Source organism: Schistocerca nitens, chromosome 7, assembly GCF_023898315.1.
Source record: "Schistocerca nitens isolate TAMUIC-IGC-003100 chromosome 7, iqSchNite1.1, whole genome shotgun sequence".
Classification (NCBI taxonomy): domain Eukaryota; kingdom Metazoa; phylum Arthropoda; class Insecta; order Orthoptera; family Acrididae; genus Schistocerca; species Schistocerca nitens.
The window spans coordinates 31320027-31339101 of NC_064620.1; the positions used below are offsets into that span (position 1 = coordinate 31320027).

Consider the following 19075-nt stretch of genomic DNA (forward strand, 5'->3'; position numbering starts at 1 on the left):
CACATTTGTCCTCAACCCATTCCTGCTTTGTAATTTTGCACTTCCTGTCAATCTCCTTTTTTCAAGCATCTGTATTAAATTTTGTCTGTTTAATTTTCTCCTTAGGTCAACTAAACTGAATGTCTCCTGTGCTATCCATGCATTTTTACCTGACCGTGCCTTCTTACTTATTTGATCCTCTGCTGGCTTCACAATTTCAATTCTCAAAGTTATCCATTTGTCTTCTATTGTATTCCTTTCTCATTTTCAGTTAATAATTGCCTAATGCTTCCTCTAAACACTCTGGTTCTTTCAATTTATCAAGGTCCCATCTTCAATTTCCTAATTATTTGCAATCTCTTCAGAGAGTACATCTGCCCCTGGAAATGTCTTGCAGGTTAAAATAAGGTTTCAAAATCTCTGTCTAAGCATTATTATGTAAGGCAGTGTCTCTTCAGTTTATACAGCCTTTTCACACAAGTCACAAACCAAGTGCTAACAATGATTAAATTATGCTCTGCACAAAATTCTACCACATAGCTTCACATTCCATGCATTTCCTGCAGTCCATGTTCTGTAACTATTTTTTTCCTTCTCTTCCTTTTTCTACCATCGAAATCCAACCCCTTATCATAATTTAACTTTAATTTTCCTTAACTATCTGAATAATTGCTTTTAATTCATCACACATTCTTTCAAACCCCTTTGTGGAGCTAGTTGGCATATAAACTTTCACTACAGTAGTGGGTGTTGGCCTCGTGTCTATTTGGTTACAATAATGCATTCACTATATTGTTCTTAGTTGAGTACTAGATTACCCACATTCCTATTTTCTTTTTTATTATTAGACCTACTCCTGCATTAACACTATATGATTTTGTATTTTTAACCCTGTAATCATCAGACCAGAAGTCCTTTTTTTTCTACCCCCCCCCCCCCCCCCACCAAACTTACCTAATTAAGAGATTTTGTGTGCTTGTTTTGTTTTTATTGATGATGGTATTCTTCTGAGCAGGTGCCATATGAAAATGCAAATGGGGGAGTATTTTAGCTCTGCAGTATTTTATCTGACAGAATGCCTTCAGCATTAAACCGTACAACAGAACTCCATATTCTTGGGAAGAACAGCTACCCTAGTTTCCCACTGCTCTTAGCAGCGTGCAGTATCAGAACAGCAAGGCCATGTTGGCTCATGTTACATTACCAGATCAGCAAATGATTCAGACTGTAGACCCTGCAGCCTACTGAAAAGACTGCAGCCCCTCTGCTGCCATGCCTCTTCAGGAACCATCTGTTTGTCTTGGCACTCACCAGATGCAAATCCATTGTGTTTGCATCAATATAGTGGCTGAGGCATGCAAATCAACCCACCATGGCAAAGTCCATGGTTCATGGGAAACGGGCATGGGCTACACACAATACAGAAATGGAACAGGAAGGGGAAAAGTTATAGTGGTACTCAATGCAGAGTATGGATGTAAGATGCTGCCCCACAATGCTGCAGGTAACAGATAATATCCACTTGTTTTTATTTACAATAAAGTTTACAGTAACATTAACTTCCTAGAAGCAGTTAGCAGTATATTACGATTTACTTCCTAGGAACTGCATGTCTACTAATTTTCTTTAATTTCCTTTGTGTCATAACATGATTAGAGACTGTCTAGTTTTATTTTGATTAGAAAATTTCTTAAAATCAAGTACACTGTTTCCATTGTTGGCAGGGTGTGGGCAGTTACAAAAAAACCCTCTCACAGCACAGCAGAGGATGACACGCCTTTGACACCACCCATTGCCTAAAAGATGCTTAAGTGTGCCTGTCAGCACTAGGATCAAACCTACATGGTGGCAATTGCATCAAACTAAAGGGCAGTATCTGCCATTAAGTATGTTACAAAATTGCAGGATGGGTGGAAGTTGACCCAAACTTTCAATAAAAAAGCAAGAATGGGGTCAGTAATGTGCATTTTCCTTCAAAAGACAGAAGCAGAGATAAATCTAAATAAGTACTTATTGAAGAGATCAGGACAAATTAATACTTACTTGCATAATATCCAACATCATTATTGGGATTCAGGTAACCAATATCATGAGATTCGATCATATTCAAATCCCAGATTCTTCTATAATCAGGATCATGCAACACATCATACAAGTCAAGAGGAACTACATCAGCAAAAGTTGTCCACACCTTCAAAAATAAATACATAAAATAAAACAACTTTCAAGATGATGTACATGAGTTATGAGACAGTAGAAGAATGTTGTATATGGACATTTCTCCTCCTTAATCTCAAATTATCTCACTATATTTTCTCATCCACATTTCTCTCCTCACTATTGTTTTTCCTGTGTGCCGACTTGTACTTCCCACCTGTTTCATAGGTTAAGTAAAGTCACACCCCTCTGTCCTAATCCACTCACTCATTCATAGTCACACAATGAGTTAAATTTTATTTACAAACATATGTTTTAAAATGTATTATCAAAATGCCACAACAAGGAAGTCTGAAATAATAGAGCAAGATGCTGTGTAAGGCTGATCATGCACTGAAAGTAGATGAGCCAACCACCCTGTGACTACACTAATTAAATATATATGTACATTATTAGACAATGGAAAATCCAGGATGGAATTTAACAATATTATGAAAAGGAAAGTTGCTACTCAGCATACTGCGGTGATGCTAAGTCGCAGACAGGCACAACAAAAAGACTGTCACAAATAAGCTTTCGCCCAAAGAGAGAGAGGCTCATGGATTACAGCATTCAAAAGTGTAGACCAGGATGTACAATAATCTCCAATGCATACACTTGTACTGGCTACATATGTAAGGTTGCTACCCAAAATTTCTATGTTCCCCTTAACCCCGCTTCCTTCTCTTGGCATTTCAGACTACATATTCTGAATTAGTCTTTCAGCCATGAACATACGCAGAATAATTTCATGCATACATGAGGAATAAAGCAGATAGGGAGAAACACTATCATTATTTTATTCAGGTGATTGAATAAAATATGGACGCTGCCCACAGTTACTGCAAGAAGCTCCTGGAAGGAAGAGAGAATGGGGCCACACAACAGCAATTGCAACAGGTCTAATCTGCTGATGCAGTAAAAACCCACTTCACAGTACTGAGCAGTTACCTCGGACCAGAGGCATCTACATGGCTACTCTGCAGATCACACTTAAGTGACTGGCAGAGGGTTCATTGAACCATCTTCACACTAATCCTCTATTATTCCAATCTCGAACAGCACACTGAAAAAAATAACATTTATATCTTTCTATGCAAGCCCTGACTTACCTTATTTTAATATGATGATCGTTTCTCCCTATGTAGGTCAGTGTCAACAAAATGTTTTCCCATTCGGAGGAGAAAGCTGGTAATTGAAGTTTCGTTAGAAGATTCCTCCACGACTAAAAATGTCTTTGCTTTAATTATTTCCATCCCAAATGCTGTATCACGTCTGTGACACTATCTCCTCTACTTCTCTACAATACAAGTGTTCTACCCCCTTCTATGAACTTCATCAATGTATTCCGTTAATCCTATCAGGTAAGAATCCCACACTGCATAGCAGTACTCCAAAAGAGGATGGACAAGTGTAGTGCAGTCAATCTCTTTAGTAGATCTGTTGCATATTCGAGGCATTCTGCCAATAAAATGTAGTCTTTGATTTGCCTTCCCCACGACATTTTCTGTGTGTTCTCTCCAATTTAAGTTGTTCATAATTGTAATTCCTTGGTATTTAGTTGAATTTGCGGACTTAAGTGTCGACTGACTTATGATGTAACTGAAGTTTAACAGATTCCTTTTAGCACTCATGTGGATGAACGCACACGTTTCATTATGTAGGGTCGACTGCCAATTTCTGCACCACCTAAATCATTTTGCAATTTGTTTTGATCTTCTGATCACTTTACTAGATGATAAATGCCAGCATCATTTGCAAGCAACCTAAATCGTTTATAAAGATAAGGAACAGCAGAGGGCCTGTAACACTACCTTGAGGAATGTCACAAATCACTTCTGGTTTACTGAATGAATTTCAGTCAATTACTATGAGCTGTGACCTCTCTGACAGGAAACTATGAATCCAGTCACATAACTGAGACAGTATTCCATCAGCATCCAATTTGATTACAAGCTGCTTGTGAGGTACAATGTCAAAAGTCTTCTGGAAATCTAGAAATATGGAATCAAATTGAAATCCTCTGTCGACAGCACTCAACACTACATGTGAGTAAAGGGCTAGTTGTGTTTCACAACAACGTTTTGAAAATCCACGTTGACTATGTGGTAACAGACTGCTCTTTCTAAGGTAATTCATAATGTTCAAACATAATGTGTGTTCCAAAATCTTCCTACATATCAGTGTTAATGATATGGGCCTGTAATTTAGTGGCTTACTCCTATTGCCTTTCTTGAATATTGATGTGATCTGTGCAACTTTCCAGTCTTTGGGTACAGATCTTCCATCGACCAAGTGGTTGCATATAACTGTTAAGTATGGAGCAATTGCAAGAGCATAGTCTGAGAGGAATCCAACTGGTATGTAATATGGACCAGAAGACAACTTTATTAAGTGGTTTAAATTGCTTCACTGCTTCAAGGATATCTACTCCTAAGTTATTCATGTTATTCCAACCGTGCAATTGAAGGCTGAGCTTCCGTAGGGTCAGTGCCCTGATTACCACACGGCCAAGTCAGAACACTGTTATGGGTTACATGATAGAAATCACTATTCTGGCACAACAGTGGCCAGCAAAGCCCATGTAAATACCTCTCATTTTTAAATAAATATACACAGCCCATCAGCCACCACCTAAAAGGAGAGGGGTGCACCAGCATACAACGTGACAAGGTGACTAAAGTCTTCAAACTGTTGCCAACAGATTCTACTTCTACTAGCAGTAGGCCTACCAACTGCATTAAATCCAATGCTGATGAGTTAGCAGCTGCTGACCAGTGGGTCTCCTGTGAGCCAACAATCTGATGCTACCAGCCTCCTTCCTCAGCAGCCTACAGTTCGGACCCAGGGCAGTGCAGCTGCTTACTCGTCTTGCCTGTCATTTGTCTGTCAACACACACTAACACTTCTCACCGCTGCTTCCATGTGCAGGCATTATAGCTGAAACCCATTTTCCCCACACTGGGGGATTAGCAGGATTCTGAGCACTTCACCGTGCTACAATCTGGGGCCATCAAGCTGGCTTCTGTCTGCATTGTGAGTTGCACCTTGCTGCAGCTGCTGAACTTGAAGTGTTTTTCTTGCAGATTTAGGGTTTTGTGTAGCTGCTGGCTTACTACTTGTAAATGAAGCTGAGTCAGAACACTTCATGAGATCTGTCACCCGACATGAACTCTGACATATTTACCTTTTTCTTTTAATCAGCTTGCTGTAATTGATAATCTTGAAGTAGAAGCCCTGCTAATCAGTTCCTCTGAAATCTACATCTACATCTACATTTATACTCCGCAAGCCACCCAACGGTGTGTGGCGGAGGGCACTTTACGTGCCACTGTCATTACCTCCCTTTTCTGTTCCAGTCGCGTATGGTTCACGGGAAGAACGACTGCCAGAAAGTCTCCGTGCGCACTCGAATCTCTCTAATTTTACATTCGTGATCTCCTCGGGAGGTATAAGTAGGGGGAAGCAATATATTCGATACCTCATCCAGAAAAGCACCCTCTCGAAACCTGGACAGCAAGCAACACCGCGATGCAGAGCGCCTCTCTTGCAGAGTCTGCCACTTGAGCCAGCTAAATATCTCCGTAATGCTATCACACCTACCGAACAACCTCATGACGAAACGCGCCACCCTTCTTTGGATCCTCTCTATCTCCTCCGTCAACCTGATCTGGTACGGATCCCACATTGATGAGCAATACTCAAGTATAGGTCGAACGAGTGTTTTGTGAGCCACCTCCTTTGTTGATGGACTACATTTTCTAAGGACTCTCCCAATAAATCTCAACCTGGTACCCACCTTACCAACATTAATTTTATATGATCATTCCACTTCAAATCGTTCCGCACGCATACTCCCAGATATTTTACAGAAGTAACTGCTACCAGTGTTTGTTCCGCTATCATATAATCATACAATAAAGGATCCTTCTTTCTAATCCCATATGTGGCTGAGGAAAGACTTGACCTCTTCACATCCTGCAGCTAATATTGGAGCAAAAGATAGTAGCTTCTGGCAAACCTTCCGGTATGTAAGGTCGTGGTCCATGAAACTCTTCAGCTCCTAACGTTTCGTCCAGAGCTGCGCTGGACATCTTCAGAGGGGTGTTTCTCCTCCAGTGAGTCTTGCCGACTCGGCAAGACTCACTGGAGGAGAAACACCCCTCTGAAGATGTCCAGCGCAGCTCTGGACGAAACGCTAGGAGCTGAAGAGTTTCATGGACCACGACCTTACATCCCGGAAGGTTTGCCAGAAGATATGTCATCCGGTCGTGAAAGCCTCCATACTATGAAAAGATGGTAGCTTCTACTAATATCACAAAAAGGTACATCCACTATTTTCCTTGTAAAAACACACATTTCCTTGAATGGGTGTACAGATTATTAAAGTGACTAGTGAATTAGAGTAAAACACCAACTTTTATATGACATACACCTCTAAGGCTCAACATAACAATCCAGATTACAATATATTTCATTTGCTACACAACCATCTTGTCTTTTGTTTTCATTCTTGGAGGGTGTGGTTGTTCTTTGATGGTCAAGCAAATGCCAAGCCGCAACGCCAAAATGAAAAAGGCCCTGCCCCTGGCAGGTGAAGCCACCTACTTGTTGTTACATCTTGCCTTTTTCTCATATTCCACACATTTAATGTCTGCTCATACGAAAACAAACACCCCCATACAGTATATATTCTGCGATTAACTCCCTAATTAATACTATTCTACCACGATCGTCTTTCCTTGTACTACATAAGGAGTGCAAAATGTCGTTTGCCTAAACAGCATGTAACACTTCATATTCCTCCACTTAAAGGAAAGATGACAGGACCTCTCATAATCTCAAAAAAAAAAAAAGATTTGATTTCTCATGTACATACAACTGTAAACAACCAAATTACTTAAAAACACTTGATATTATTTCCTTCTTTCAAAAGGAATAAAACTTCATTTTTAATAACACATCTTTTCAATTTTGTTGTTTCATTTTAGGTAAATTGTGCTAAACAGTGTTAGTCTATTTCGTCTATCTCCATCTTTTTTACTTCACATTCTATCTGAGGCAAGAAACTGTCCTGTAATGACAAGTCTTTCTACATAGTAAGATATCATATGTCTATCATGTCAGCTTGCTTATGGTTTTTTATATTTATTTATTTATTCAACAATGCATTGCCTTCAAGCCAGTACACTTAAGGGTTTCTTGTTTACTTCTTGTATATGTACATAGTTGGTTACCTGCTACTCTTTCTCACATTATTAGTACCTGAGGAGTTGGTTGTTGGATATATGGATAATATTTGATTTCTAGAGTCAAAAGTTTTGGAATTATCGAGATTTATGCACCTCAAGTGGGATGTAGTGAAGAAAAGATGGTGGACTTTGAAAATGAGTTAAAGAACCATATAGAGAGTGCTAATACAGTGATGGGAGATTTTAATGCACAGGTAGGCAAAGACAGGAAGGGATTTGAGCAAGTGTTGGGAGGTTTTGGATATGGAGGCAGAAATGAAGAAGGGGAAAGACTCCTGGATTTGTGCCACAGGAATGGAATGAAAATAGCAAACAGCTGATTTATGAAGAGAGAAAGTCATGTTATCACCAGATACAGTTTGGATGGAAGAACCAAGAGTTTAATTGATTATATTCTACGAGATAGGGAATATGGAGAGAAAGTAACAAATGTGAAGGTAATTCCAAGTGTGAGTGCAGACGGAGACCATAGATTACAGGTGGGACAATTGAAAATGAATCAGTGTGTGAAAAATAGAAAACACAAGAAAGTGATAAGGATATGGGATTGGAAACTGAAGGTGAGTGAAAGTGCTGAGAAACATAGAGAATTAATCTCACAATAATTTCCAAAAGAAGTTTTCTGCAATGTAGGAAATGAATGGAGTTTATTCAAAGACCCTTTAGCCGAAGTAGCACAAAAAGTATGTGGTAGAACATCTGGAAAGGAAAAAGTAAGACAGGCAAGTTGGTGGGATGATACCACAATCCAAGCAGTTAGAAGAAAAACATGGAGCATGGAGAAAGTGGTGGAAAACTAAAAATGTCGAAGACAATAAAAGATATACAGAGGAAAAGAAGTGCAAAGAAATAGTGCAAACAGCAAAGAAAAAGGCATGGGAAGAGTTTACGAAAAAACTTGAAGAAGATGTGAAGAGCAATAAGAAAATGTTCTATAACATGATGAAAAATAAAAGGAAAGCTGAAGTACCAGTAAAGATGGAAACAGAGGATGGTACTGTGATTGAAGATCCAGGGAATATAAAAGATCTTCGGAGAGAACATTTTAAGAAACTGTTTAACACTGAGGAGCATTTACACTAGGAAACAACAAATAATGGAGAAACTGAGAGAAGTTGGGAAGCAGAATTAGGACAAATGCTGTGAAGAAGATGAATGGGGGGAAGGCCCCAGGACCTGATGAAGTATCAGTGGACATGATAAGAGCAGCAGGTCCAGTGGGAATGCAGTGGCTGTATCAAAGAAAGACTTTGTAAGAACTACAGAGGAATAACTCTTACAAGTCATACAGCCAAGATTTTTGAAAGAATTTTACTAAATCGAATAAGTGAAAAGATAGAGAAGGAGCTGAGTGAAGAACAGCATGGGTTTAGGAAAGGAAGAAGAATGATCAACCTGACATTTTCCATCCGTCAACTGATGGAAAAAAGTTGGGAGTATAACAAAAGGGTGATAATGGTTTTTATAGACACAGAAAAGGCATATGACTCAGTTGACAGGGAAATACTGGGAAGAAATGAAGAAGATAGACATAGAAGATGGACACATTAATGTAATAAAGCCAATGTACAGAGGAACCAACTGTACAATTAGAACACCATTGGGGAACTCCGAATACTTCGAAATAAGACAAGGACTTAAATAAGGAAGTATTCTATCTCCTGCATGTTTTAATGTTGTGATGGAGGGAACGAATAGGGCAGTTAAAGATATAGTAAAAGATAAAGACAAAAATATGATTTTTGCAGATAATGTGGTAATATTTAGGGATTGAAATATCTAGTGATGGAAGAATAAACCAACAAAATTAATAGGAGGTTACAGAAGGGAGGCAATTTCTACCAAACAATAAAACACCTGATTTGGAATGAGGAAGTTTCAGAAAAAGCAAAACTCCTTATGTATAAGAGTTATTACCCCTCTATTGTCACCTATGGAGGAGGAACATGGACAATGACAAAAAGGGACTGGATCAGACTGCAAGCAGGGGAAATGAAATTTCTCAGAGCAGTTAAGGGAAAAACAAGAATGGACAGAGTAAGGAATGTAGATATTAGAAAGGACCTTAAACAAGAAAGTATAAGAGGGGAAAAAAAAAAGAGATTAAGACGGTATGGGCATGTTAAGAGCATACGTGGGCAGAGACTTCCCAAAATTATGGAAGAACTAAAGATAGATGGAAAAAGACCTAGAGGGCGCCCAAGAAAGTGGTGGAAAACAGGAGTGAGAATATCTGTGGAAAGCAGAGGTGTGACCTGGCAGCATAAGGACGAAGAAAAGTGGTGGGAGGACTGAGCCAAATGGAGAGGACTTGTCAGCACCCAGATCTGGCAATAGCTGGAGCGGGATCCAGATATAGATAGAGTCAAATCTCAGTAGAGGCTCTAGTCAACAAGTGTAGAACATTCCTGCTCCAATCATTTTCATCTACTATCAGTTAAGTCTATCAGATTATAGAATTTATTTGGAGAAAACTTTAATATTGTGACCACCAGTCATTTTACAGCATCATACTTCCGTATTCACTGCACTTACACTTTTTCTAAGGGCAGTCACTGTGTAAAACCTCCATACCATTATAGGTGTGTGTGTACCCTTATTTCCCTAAAACAAAAAATCAGGTCAGTCCCCCAATGGATTCACCTGACCAAGGTATAGACCATCCCGTCTGTGGGTCCGTCTAACCTTACATCTCTCCTACCTATATTAAATTGTACAGGTCATTCTTCCCACAGATTCACCTGACCGAGGTAGAGGCATTCCTCCTATGGATCCGCCTATCATCCTTTTCCTCTCCTATGCTTCATCCACTACTTGTGTATGCGCCATTTTAACTTCATCAGTAAACACAGTCACTAGTCCCCTTTTTTCTATTTTTTCTCCTCTAAATAGTAAGTTTCTCCCGTCATCGCTTTCTGCTAACATTACCTCATTGCTCTCTATCTAAATATCTTAACCCCTCTCTTCTACCTGCTTTTTTTTCCTACTCTTGTTTATAACACACATAACATCACTATGTACACATACTTCTCACACTTATGTATACTGATAAACTGCTGTTGGCTTCTGTCTCAGATTCTTTGGCAGACATTTGTCTGACGATTTTTCTGATGTGTCGCCAGCATTAATGGCTGCAACAGTCAACCACTGCAGGTAGCAAGAGGAGAACAGCACCGCAAATAACCGCGAAGAAGCCCTTGGACATTGGTGTGCCAAGTACATACAGTCTATGGCCACAAGCTCAGCTCCAGTCCACCACCAGCAAACAAAGGTGAAGCTTTTACAATGTCAGCCACTTGTGCTGCCAAAACATCAGAAAAACCATCAGCCAAATGTTGGCCAAAGAACCCGAGACAGAAGCCAACAGACAGTTTGTCAACAAGTTGCCACGGAAGCCTTAGCAATCTTGCTTCTACTGACTGAAACTTTCAGCTAATCAGCTAATCCTTTACTTTCTTATAATTACTAGATTTAGACAATAGAAAAGATTTTATTCCAGGTATTTCTTATCAATATGCTAGGATAAAGTTAGCACTCCATCTCCTGTACTTAAAAATTTATTCCTTATGGACCTACTTCTTGTTGAATGCCAGTTATCAAACCTTCTTGTTCTCTTCTTAACTCTTAAGATCTTGTGTCTTAATCGGCTACATGTTTTGGCACACCATTGGTTTGTCCTGCCTTCCATCTAGTACCTGGACTCTTTTCCCCTACAACATGTGGTGTGACTAACATGTGTCACTTACTTAACCAAAAAAAATTTATGATGTATCCTATTAGTCCACTGTCATCGTCACACATGAAATACCCGTCAATGCAATCCTACTGTCATACACTGTAAATTCCACTATATAGACTATAAAAAGAAGATCCTACAATAGGAACTTTGTGTATGTTCAGAGGGAAGACAGATTTGGTACTTCTAACAGAGAAGTAAGAAAAGGAAAGAGAAAGACGTGTGTTAGGATCAAAGAAGATAGTACCCTATAGATGGATTCCCTTACCACCCCACACCCAGGGACCAATTAACTAAGGTTCTTCACCGTGGTGCCAGAGGGAGAAGTTGTTTGGCATCCCCTGCATAATAGACTAGCCACAGCTTCATCATCACAGTCACACAAAAATTGATCCTAACAAATTCCTATGAAATGTAATTGAATAGGCAAATATTTTCACATATGTCATCGTCAATTGTCAGTATAATTTCTGTAGTCAGTCTATTCAATGATCAATACCCATGATTATCCTCCCCTAATAAAAAAAATACAAACCCAACTATTCTATTCTTCTTTCTTTATCTTTAAAAAATGTACAAAACCAATAATTTCTTATTCTAAATTCCAGAATATTTAGCTTACTATATTCATAGTTTATGTGAAGATGTTGTGAGTTTAAGCATTTCTCTGCAAGTGTCATAGTGCTATAAATTCCTCCACTTTCTATTACTGCTATACGATAATAGAGCTAATTTTGTTGTTATTCTTGGCTTTTCATGTGCTACATGTACACTATATATCTTCAAAATTTTCCTTGAAATGTTAATTTATAGTTCCCATGGCTATCTTTGTAAACACACTGATGCAATTATAATTGAATTAACATTAGATGCTACGTGTAAAGATGTTGGTGTCGTATTTTTTCATTTGGGTCCAGGAAGAAGTGGGAGCAGAAGGTATAACTTTAATAAAAGATAGTAGAATAGTAAAAGAAGATAGAAATTGTCCCCAAGAAAACTAAGATAGAAATACGGAAACAATTTAACTCTGACAGCTGGTGTTTGTCAATCCACCAAATTCGCAGAGGGCTTGAGCCCTCCTGGGGCCTTATATCTTTTAATCGTATCTATAGTGTATAATCCTTTATCTTGACTTGTATCAGGGTCTATTAGATTTATTGCTTTTGATGTGGTACATCCTGAAATTCAAACGGTCCACTGTAAAGCTGAAAAAATTTGCTTGTTTCCTTCTTTAAATTCGAGCTATGATAAAAATCGCATACTAATACCAAAACATTTATTTGAAAGTTCGGTACAACAGCCTTATCACTGAAAGTTCTGGCTCTTTTTTGTGCCCATGTAATAGGATTAATTTGTAATTTCTCTCGCAACTTTTCCAAGTCAATTGCTAGTGAATTTGGCTGTGTAAACAATTTCAACAAGACCTCTCTGAAGGTTGTATTCATAATTTCTACAGCAGCTAATCCTGTTGACATATGTGGTAATTCAATAACAAATACCTGGAATTTTGGCACTAGCTGTGCCCAGGTACACATTAGTGTGTAACCGTCTTTTCTTTGTGTCTGTCTGCAACTCGCAATTAATGTGTGGCGTGTAATGGTCTTTTCGTTGTGCCTGTTTGCAGCTCAACATGGCATATTTACAGTGAGTAGCAATATATCCTTTCCATAATTGTTGGTATTCCAACCTGGACTTTCCATTGTTTAAAATATGAGTCATCGTGCCAAGAGAGATCCAAGGACAATAGACTGAAAGTGGGTTTTCAAAATCCAAGTATCAAAAGCTGAAAATGATCCCCTGATATAAAACTCAATTTCTCTCTCGAGGCTTTACTCAATGCTCTGGACTGGACTGCAACGAATCTTTCTTGCCAGTAGAGACATGATTCACTGTGTCCTTTGCTCACGATTTTGGCTGAAGAAGAGTTTAAAAGGTTTCAATCAGAGGTAAAAACCATATTTTATATGGAAAACTAAATGAGAAAATTTATATATCAGTGCCCCAAGGTGTGATGCTGGATGAGAAAAAATATGTATGTGAGCTTAAAAAGTCAACATATATTTTAAAGTAAGCTTCCAGTTGCTTGAATCAAATGCTTTGTAAATTCTAGAAGTAGTTCGATTTCAAAGAGAGTGATGCAGATAAATGTATCTTCACTGAGGAAGTTGGAAATGATCTGATCTTTTTCGCTTTCTTTGTAGATGACAGGCTGTCGATTGTGAAAAGCAAAGAATACCTCAAGGTCATCGTAGAAGAAACAGCAAAAATATTTGTAATAACTGTCTCTGAAGTGAAAGTGTTTTGCAGAATGGAAATTAAGCAAACACAGAAGAAAAAGTGTTGCCTCACCACGAAAAAGCATTTGCAACACGAATCCCGGAATGTTTGACTTGGAAAAATCGAATCCTGTATCTGTTCTGGTGGATCCAAATGTGAAACTGTACTCAGGGGATGAAAACGCATCAGTTATAGCAAAATTTCCATACAGGGAAGCAACTGGTTCACTTTAATTTATCACAACTGTTAGTCACCAAGATCTTGACTTCATAGCGAGCAAATACTTGAACTATTATGATGAGAGTAATTGTCAAGCGGTCATACACATTTTCAAGCATGTGCAAGGCATGAAAGACTTTGGTATATAATACAGAAAGAGTGAAGATGAGACGATTCTGGTTTGAGTACAGTGACTTAGATTATGAGGGAGATATAGAGAAACAAGGTGGTCGAATGACTATTTTGTTTTTCTGTTATCAAATGGATGGATTATGTGGTACTCTTAGTGTCAAAGAATGGTAATATTGAGCACCACCGAAGCAGAATATGTGGCAGTCAGTATAGCAATAAAAGATGTGATATGGCTGCGAAATCTGCTACATGATTCAGAAATCAATTTGATCAAGCAAACAAAACTCAAAATGGATAGTCAGAGCATGATAAGTCATAAAAAATCCCGAAGTTCATAAAAGATCGAAACACACTTATAACCAGTATCATTATCAAATAAGTTCCAAGTTAAAAAATAAAATGCAGACATTTTCAGCAAACGACTTAGCAAAGTTAGGTTTTTGATGTTGTCCACAAGTTTGACTATTGTCAGAAATAGATTTTAAGATACTCAAACAGTGGCAGCATTGAAATTGAAATGTTATGTCCACTTTTAAAATCTCCTGCCTAAGATATTAATAGTGCCACAGTTACATTTCTTTCGATGTTCCTTGGATGCAGCCACTCTTAGTTTAATCATTGTGTGCCCATCATTCAATACACTTCGCTTTATATTAAGACATAAAAACAGTAGTTCCTTCATATTCCAGTGTCTGAATTCAAATGCCATAAACCTTAATAGTTCTTGTCATTTGTTGCTGTTTGTGCAATTGGTAAAGGATTCATCACAACGGGAAATCCTGGCAGAAACACTGTGAATTTTAGCAGCTGAGGTAGCTCGGTTGCAAGCAGACAGAGGGTTATGAAGTCTTTTAAAAAAATAGCCAAACATTTTGTAATGCATGCCAAAAGCAATAATTAGTGATATTTGGTTTGCAGCACTGCCTCGTGCATTACCTTCTTTGTAACCACTTGCTTTTGGGGTGTTGATATCTCTTTAGTTTTTGTGATATTGTTATTTAAGTGCAACGTGCTTAAGTGTTAATGGTGATTTTTTAAAATTACGTTTTTCCAAAGCAATGATGCAATGGAAAATTTTGTGTGCAACTGGGAAAACTTTAATAGAAATGCTTCTATTTTTGAAACAAGCTTACAGAGATGATGCTCTGGGTCATACAAAATGTTATGAATGGTTTTCTTGATTTAAACGTGTTAATCATTCAACTGAAGATGATCCTCGACCAGGAATACCTTCCCGTTCAACTGATAACACACACATTCAGAAAGACAACAACCTAGTGAGTGCAAATTGACAACTGACTGTCAAAGAAATTGCAGGAGTTAGCATCTCAACTAGATCATGCCACTGTAAAAACTGAGTATGCATCGAGTTACAACAAAATTTGTTCCTCGTTTGATGACAGAACAACAGCAAGAAAATCAAGCAGACACTTGTCAGTAATTCCTTGAATGAGCCAGTCATGATAAAACACTCATGCAAAGGATCAGAAAGCATGCCAGTCTCGATCCAATGTCGAAGTGATACTCACTGTTTTCTTCAGCTTTAACGGAATTGTTTATTTTGAATTCTTGCTTCAAGATGAATCAGTGAACCATGTGTACCACCAAGGCATTCCACAACATTTACATGAAAAAATTCACAACAGGGGACTGAGTTGTGGCAAGACAATTAGATTCTTGCACCACAGCAATGCCTCCACTCAATTAGCTTTGTCAATTCATCACTTTTATGCCAAAAATTAAATGACTGCCCTCCTTTAGCCTCCTTAATCACCAGACCTGCCTCCTTGTGATCACTTCTTATTTCTGAAGTTAAAATCAGAGCTGAAAGGACGCTGTTTTCATAGTACTGATGATATCAAAGCAAATTTGTAATGGACCTTAAAGGCCATCTCAAATGAAGCTACTCAGGATTGCTTTGTGAAATGGAAACACCACTTGGAAAAGTGTGTGACTAGAGGAGGGGAGTACTCTGAAGGGAATAAAGACCAACAGTGTGTAAAATTAATAAAACAATTTAATTTTTCAAATTTCAGTTATGTTCTGAACAGACCTTCTATGTCTAAGGAAATAAAGGCTATAGGAGCAGACAGGACAGTGAATGTGTAGATCAAGGAATAGGACAGGGCTTTGTGCTGCAGTAGTGCGTCAGTGTAAGTGGAGAAAAGGCAGAAAGAATATGATAAGTGGTGGGTTAAAAATCAATGCAACTAAGCTTATCTGGTGATTAGTATGAGGATTATGGTAAGGCTTGAAAGAAGGAAAAAGGATACTGCTTGCACAGATGCAGAAAGTAGTAATGTTGTAGAGGTTAAGGACAGTAATGTAGAATTTATCTGCTCCAAAATCGTATGAAAAAACAGTCTGAAACATCTGAAGTGCAAAATGAAATAAGTGTGTCCTGTATTGAAGTGAATAAATGTGTGGATACCAACATGGGTGATTTAAGTGCAGTAATATCTACCCCAGTGGGTGATAACGGATGTTGTTTGGAGGCTGTGAGCCTGGGCCAGATGTACAGGGAACTGTACACGTTAATAATTTTTTCGTTATGCACAGTGGAAGTGTCGACAGTAATTTTGTTGGAGAAATTGGGAGGATGCACAGGAAGCTGTCAATAAGGCAGACTGTGTTGCCAATGTGGGTAAAGGATATTGATAGAAAGATGAAATATGTTTGGTTAATGATCATTCTGACAAGGCAGAATTATTTCAGGAATGTGTGTTTGAGGATTGGGAGGTTCACAAAAGTGAGAACACTTGCACTGTAGGATTTAATTCACATGATATTGTGCTGCAGGGTACTAGGAAATTACTTTGCGTGAACAAGGGTTCAAGAAAGCTTAGCATTGCAAGAAAAAGTCAAAACTTAATTAGCATTAAAGTGAGGGAAATATGGGGGGAACTATCTCTTAATTTATTGGGTTTGGTAGTCCTGCATGTGGGTTTTGTATGAGCACACTTTTAGTGGTGTGCTTTCTACGTGCAATTACAACAGGTCTCACCTGTTGATGCAGTAAGAACCAGTGCCACAGTGCTGAGCAGTTACCTCCAACCAGAGGCGTAATACCAAGCAGCACAAGGCAGGGCCTCTGTAGTTTCAGTGCCCTGATTACTACACAGCCAAGCCATGACGGGCTTACGGGTTATGTGATAGAACTCACTACTTTCGCACAACTGGTGCCAGGCAAGCCCATATGAATGCCCCTCATTTTTAGACAGATGCAATCTGGCAGTGACCATCTATGAGGAAAGAACTATACCAACCTACAAGTTGACATGAGCCTGCAAGCTGCCAAAGCTGGACTCTAATTCTACTAGCAGCAGGCCTACCAGCTGTGCATGTCCAATGCTGCTGACTTGGAGCCTTCCGACCATTAGACCTCCTGTGAGCCAACAATCAGATTCTGTGAACTCCTTCCTTGGTGGACTACAGTTCAGACATAGGACAGTGCAGCAGCTCACTTGTCTTGCCTGGATGGGCAAACACTAATGCTGCTCCCTGTTGCTGAAAGCCCTGTACCCCACACTGCGACATCAGTGCAATTCCGAATGCCTCAGTGTATCAAATCCTGAGGCAACCAGACTGTCTTCTACGTGCATTGTGAACTATCGCCACTGCGGTGACAGTGCCTTGGCAGAGCTGCTGCTGACACTGCTTCTCTAGTCGGGCAGCATGTAGCCACATACTGGCTGCAAGCCTGTCTGCACAATGCAAACAATGTGCATCCTGGCAGGGGCATGCCCAAGCACCATCACGACTGTGTACATCAAGAAGTAAAATAATATCTGATTAATAATGATGTTTCCATAAACAACCATCAATCAACATCCTGACAACATACAGCCTCATCACAACAACAGTAACATAGAGTAGCCAAGAATATCCCCTTGATTAGGCCAACCAGTGTACACTACAACACTGTCAAAAGATGATAAAACAGCTAACAGAATCACAGGGAACATAGTTCCCGCTGCACCTCAGTAAAAGTAACACTGTTCTCGACCTCCTTAACAACAATGGTGGGGAATAACTGCAATGCAATGTGAACAATCTAGAAAATGATAGATTGCTACTGACTCTAAAGAAGACAGTCAAGTTGCAGACAGGCACACTTAAAAGACACTTAGATAAAGCTTTTGGCCACAGCCTTCATCAGTAAAAGACACACACACACAACCGCGCGCGCGCGCCCACGCAGCACACACGCACACCATTCACACACACTAGCAAGCACATCTCACGCACACATGACCGCCAACTCCAGCATCTCGGACCGGAATGCACTGCCAGTGCGAGATGCTGGAGTTGGCAGTCATGTGCATGAGGTTTGCTTTCTTGGGCATGTGCCTGCTTGAGAGTGCCTGTGTGCGTGTTATAGTAAGTAGCAATCTGTCATTTCCTAAATTGTTCATATTACATTCAGAGCAAGTCATTGTATTTCAGTATCAATGTCCAGCCTTTTGTTCACATTGCATTCAGAGCAAGTCATTGTATTTCAGTATTGAGGTCCAGCCTTTAGGCACGTCAATGGGCTTGTGACTTCATTTTGGTGACTCTCCAATGGCTTCGTTGCAGAAAGTGGGGAACCTGGGGCTACAGAGTTGGCAGAACAACCACTCTATGTTATTTTCCTTCCAAGCTTAACATAAGTACCCTATGAGATAAAAATTAATGGTGACGGACGGCAAAGAATGTGTGCAGCACAGGGTCAGAATTTCTGTGCCGCTGTTCCTCCCAACCACATTTAATACGGCACATCACACATGCCATGATGCAGTGATGAGAAAATATCTCAGTCGGGTGAGTTCTTTGTCAAGTTGGAAGCAGATTACCTCTTAGTAAGTGAAATTGGTTTTGGCCCAACTGACAAACTATTTATAGTGTCAGCATTCATGTGTTTGCTGGTTGGCTGGTACATGAGATTTGCTTAAGACTGATGGCTATCACTGCAATTTTTGGACCATCTTCCCAGCAAACCTGGCATGAGGAACTTTTGCATCGCAAGAATGATTGATAGGGCTTCCAATTCAATGTAAGCATAATTATGCTGAGCAGAGATAAAGAGTCTTTGAAGTGAAAGCAATAAGATATTCAATCTCAGTAACATTTTTTTGTGAAAAAACTGCTGAGATGCCATTTTGTAAGGTATCTGTGGCCACAATTAACATCTTTCTTGGGAAGTATGTGGCTAACCAGGATGCTGACTTCAGAACTGCTATAAGACATAAAAATATATGATTGCAAGTTGATGATCACAAATTTTGTTCCATTCTTAGAGAGA

General features: G+C 39.2%; 1 protein-coding gene across 7 annotated transcripts in view; it reads right to left on the minus strand.

Annotated features, from left to right (window-relative positions):
- The window catches only part of LOC126195834 (START domain-containing protein 10-like), a 131553-nt gene that overhangs the window by 55881 nt on the left and 56597 nt on the right, over positions 1 to 19075 (minus strand). For all 7 annotated transcript variants that reach the window (XM_049934510.1, XM_049934512.1, XM_049934513.1 and 4 more), the window contains exon 3: positions 2023 to 2170. In XM_049934510.1, the coding sequence (XP_049790467.1) occupies positions 2023 to 2170 (148 nt within the window). The remainder of the gene's footprint in view (positions 1 to 2022; positions 2171 to 19075) is intronic.